The sequence below is a fragment of the Scatophagus argus genome, chromosome 16 (genome assembly GCF_020382885.2).
Source record: "Scatophagus argus isolate fScaArg1 chromosome 16, fScaArg1.pri, whole genome shotgun sequence".
Taxonomy (NCBI): Eukaryota; Metazoa; Chordata; class Actinopteri; family Scatophagidae; genus Scatophagus; species Scatophagus argus.
The window spans coordinates 39,750-43,734 of record NC_058508.1 but is presented as its reverse complement, the minus strand read 5'-3'; the positions used below and the strand labels follow the sequence as shown (position 1 = coordinate 43,734).

The 3,985-nt window shown below is 42.0% G+C and overlaps 1 protein-coding gene across 2 annotated transcripts; it reads left to right on the top strand.

The window, feature by feature from the left end:
- The first annotated feature begins 231 nt into the window (after positions 1-231).
- LOC124074019 (E3 SUMO-protein ligase ZBED1-like) lies at positions 232-2,840 on the top strand. 2 transcript variants are annotated; one of them, XM_046416641.1, is made up of 5 exons: positions 232-356; positions 629-752; positions 1,151-1,290; positions 1,378-1,653; positions 2,510-2,840. In XM_046416641.1, exons 1-5 carry the CDS (start codon positions 258-260, stop codon positions 2,531-2,533), a joined length of 663 nt encoding a protein of 220 aa, XP_046272597.1. In that variant the 5' UTR covers positions 232-257; the 3' UTR covers positions 2,534-2,840. The 2 variants fall into 2 exon arrangements, with proteins under 2 accessions (XP_046272597.1, XP_046272596.1); XM_046416640.1 differs by having other exon boundaries at positions 1,378-1,815; positions 2,490-2,840.
- Positions 2,841-3,985: the final 1,145 nt, after the last annotated feature.

Genomic DNA, 3,985 nt, shown 5'->3' with positions numbered 1-3,985 from the left:
TTCACTTTGTTTACCTGCAATGATTTTTTATCTACAGCAGAGGTCACTATTGAGTGACCAACACAGTGTCAATACAGTGTCAACTAGTGATGGGACGAGCGACACTGGTGCATCAGCACTGTGCCGAGAGATCAAGAGGGAAACCTCGTATCGGTGCGTGTATTGCTTTAAGAAAGAGTCACGTGATCGATACAGGAACTGTATCGTTTGGATGTGCCGCGCCAAAGTGTGTTTATCAGGAAACAAACTGTATCAACATGTCGTGGGTTTGTCGGATGGAGTTTTGCTTGATCATGCGTCGTTCTAGGAAGTTTTCCCCGGTGTGGAATAATTTTGATCTCGTGACGCCAAACAAGGTAAATCTTTTTCTCCTTTGAGCACTGTTTACTGTTATACTATTTTTTTACGGTGGCGCATTGCACTCACTTTATCACTTTATCAAGTGAATGACCTGTATGATAGTCAGTTAAAGAGCCTTACAGTTGCTTTATTCATGTTATCATGTAATTATGAGATCCTGATCTCGTAATCATGAGATAGGGTGTCTATTTTTTTAACAAGTGAATGCAATGTTCTGGTAAGAGGTTTGAATTGTTTTCAGATAAATTAACTTTTTATGTTATTGTAGGTGAAGTGTCGGCTCTGCTCCACAGAGCTATCTTATATCAATAAGAGCACTTCATCAATGCTGAGGCATTATAGAGCTCGGCATGGCAATGAAGAATTGGCAGATACTCGTGAGAGTACCCCAGGTATGTTGAAATTCTCTCTAAAAATTGTGCTAAAAAAAAAACAAAACATGCATGCAAAGAGACAGGCTCTAGGCCTGGTATCGAACCTCCAACCCTCTTGCTGTGAGGCGGCAGTGCTAACCACTGCACCACCATGTCGTCTTATGTTTGTAAAAATTACAGTCCTTTTATTAAGCTTTTGACTAAAGCTTAGTCTGGGACCAGGAATACTTTAATGGCCAGTGTTTTTAAGGTGCTTGCTCAAGGGGGAATGTTGGGCTCTCTCTATTTCACAATTTAATTAAAGAGTTTGGTCTAGACCTGCTCTAATTGGAAAGTGTCATGAGATAACTTTTGTTGTGAATTGGCGCTATATAAATAAACTGAATTGAAATTGAATTGAAACTTTTGGTTTGCAGTTCCTAACAAGCAAGCAGTGGATGAGGCAGTGGTCAATATGATCATCAAAGACTGTCAGCCACTCAGCTTTGTTGAAAATGAGGGATTCAGGGAGCTCCTGAAGCTTATTGTACCCTTGTATGCTCTACCAAGCAGGAAGGTATGTTTAAGAATTTTTATTATATGTTTGTACTAACTATATAACTATATTTTATTGGTGTAACAGTATTTGCATGGTTATTTTCAGACCATCAAGGACTTGGTGAGCCAGAGATATGAGGAGGAAAAGGAGAAAACCAAAAAGGACCTCCAGAGTGCCGTTGCTGTTTCTTTAACAGCTGATATGTGGACGTCTATGAATATGGAGGCATATCTAGCTGTTACTGGCCACTATGTGGACACAGAAAGCCATGAACTCCATTCATCAGTCTTGGCAGTGCAGCTTTTTCCTCAGAAACACACCGCAGAAAACATTGCCACGGTTAAAAGGAGCCTCATGGAGGAGTGGGGCATAGCAGGAAAGGTCAGGTGTCTTGTCACTGATGCAGCAGCAAACATGACTTCATGTGCTAGAATGCTGCAAATACGGCATACCATTTGTATAGCCCATTCCCTGAATTTAATTGTGAGAAAATCATGTGATCAAATCCCAACAATAACTGAGATATGCAACAAAACACGACACATTGTGACATACTTTCGATCGAGCGTGACTGCTAAAGAGAAGCTCACTCAAATACAGCAACAGCTGGGAACACCGGTCCATAAATTAATTAACGAGGTGCCAACACGATGGAATAGTACCTACCAAATGTTTGAAAGAATGACTGAGCAGAAGGAGGCAGTCTGGGTGTCACTGGCCTCATTACAACGTGACATCACTCCACTGACTCCAGAAGAATGTCAGATCATTGAAGAGATGCTCAGGGTTCTTGCTCCTTTTGACCAAGCTACAAGAGAACTGTCTGAGGAAAAAAGGGTCTCTGGGTCGAAGGTCATTCCCTTGATGAGAATGCTCCACATTGAGCTTCAACGTCAGGCCACAACAGTGACAAAAACAGCTGCTCAGCAACTGGCTGAAAACCTGAGGAAGCAGCTAACTGACGCTATTTGCAGCATGGAATCTCTCAGTGTGATGACTCTGGCAACTCTGTTAGATCCCAGATTTAAAAAGAATGGATTTGTTAGTCAGCAAAAGGCAAGTGAAGCGGTGAAGAGACTGCAGTCAGAATGTGCAGAAGAAATAAGGAGCCAAGAGCCTGACCCAAGAGAAGAAGAGCCTAGCTCTTCACATGGGTCAGAACCCAGTTCAGGTATGAAAATACATTTCTGTGGCACTTTGTCATGTGATAATAAACTAATGATTAACTATTTTTTAGGGCACAATCTCTGGAAAACTTTAGATATGGAGGTTGCAGAGACCCAGAAGACGACGAACGCAACAGCTGACTCCATTATTGAAGTCCAGCGCTACCTGGCAGAAACAAACACACCCAGAAACCAAGATCCTTTACAATATTGGAAATGGAACCAGAAAATATACCCACATCTTTATCAGCTTGCACTTAAAACTCTCTGCTCACCATCATCGTCTGTACCATGCGAAAGAGTATTTTCTAAGGCTGGGGAGCTGGTGTGTAAGAGGAGAAATCGCCTTGGAGCAAAGACACTCCAAAAACTTTTGTTTCTCAATAAAAATTCATAAACTAATCATTTTTTTGTCTTTTATTTCATATGATTTAACAGTTAAGTTGACAAATGTGCACATAAGTTAAAAATTGTAACTCTGAATTTTTACTCCAATTTGCTATATTTTACATACCAACTCAGTTTTAGCATTTACACAAACAAGGAATTTCTTTACCTGCAATGATTTTATAACTACTGCAGGGGTCACTATTGGGTGACCAACACAGTATCAATACAGTGCCGACACAGTTTGTTTAGTGTGTCAATACACTCCTTGAGGTATCATCGTCCCATCACTAGTGCCAACACAGTTTGTGTAATGTGTCAATACACTCCTTGAGGTATCATTATCCCATCACTACTGTCCACTCACTAGGTTAACTTGTTTGCACAATCAAGTTCCCATCCACACAATATAACTTTAATCATACGGAGGGGCACTTACCGTGGAACAACCTTGGTCCTGGTCCCAGTCGGTGTCCAGATTGGAGTGCTGGTATCATGTGCAGACTGATCACTTGCGGTGGTTGTGTCACAGTTCCATCACGGCTGGTTACTTGTAACAATCCTATGTCTGAGGGTGAAAACAAAGGGAAACACGCTTCTCGGCTGGTGAACACAAGTCCAAACAGTTGCAGGTAAAGGGAACCAAACAGAAGCAACCTCCTCCGATGATTAAACTCAATTTTATGTGGTTAGCTCAAAAAGCCAGAAAAGCCAACAAAGAGAGGGGCTTTTCAAAAGTTTAAAATGGATAAAGGACCAAGGAGAGTGCAAAGAAGATGAAAAAACCTGACGTTTCGCAATCCCAATTGCTTCATCAGAGGTAAGAGGAGTGAATGGACAGCCAGGGTGTATATATAGGGGTTATGGGGAGGAGAAAATTAGACCCATCCCCTGGGCAGGTCCCTGCCAATGGCTATAAAGGGACTTGGGAGATGGAACACCATAGGTTTAAAATTGGAGGGAAAATTCAAAGTTTTGGAGGGAAAGTGGGTGGTGAGTTGTAATTGGTTCCCCCAGGGGGAGGGGTAAGTGGGAGGGAAAACTTATTTTTGGGAAGAGAAGGATTATAATGGGTTCTAAAGGGGAGAACTTAAGGCAAGCTCACCAAAATGGTGGTGCAATGGGTAGGGTAAAGGGCCCCAGCGTGGGAGAGTGGGGTT

What these genes read in the sequence shown, in the direction of transcription:
- LOC124074019 (XM_046416640.1), top strand. Translation starts at nt 258, where the DNA reads ATGTCGTGGGTTTGTCGGATGGAGTTTTGCTTGATCATGCGTCGTTCT. An exon ending in TACTCGTGAGAGTACCCCAG is followed by an intron (nt 753 to 1,150) that starts GTATGTTGAAAT and finishes TTTGGTTTGCAG; the next exon opens with TTCCTAACAAGCAAGCAGTG. An exon ending in ATGCTCTACCAAGCAGGAAG is followed by an intron (nt 1,291 to 1,377) that starts GTATGTTTAAGA and finishes GGTTATTTTCAG; the next exon opens with ACCATCAAGGACTTGGTGAG.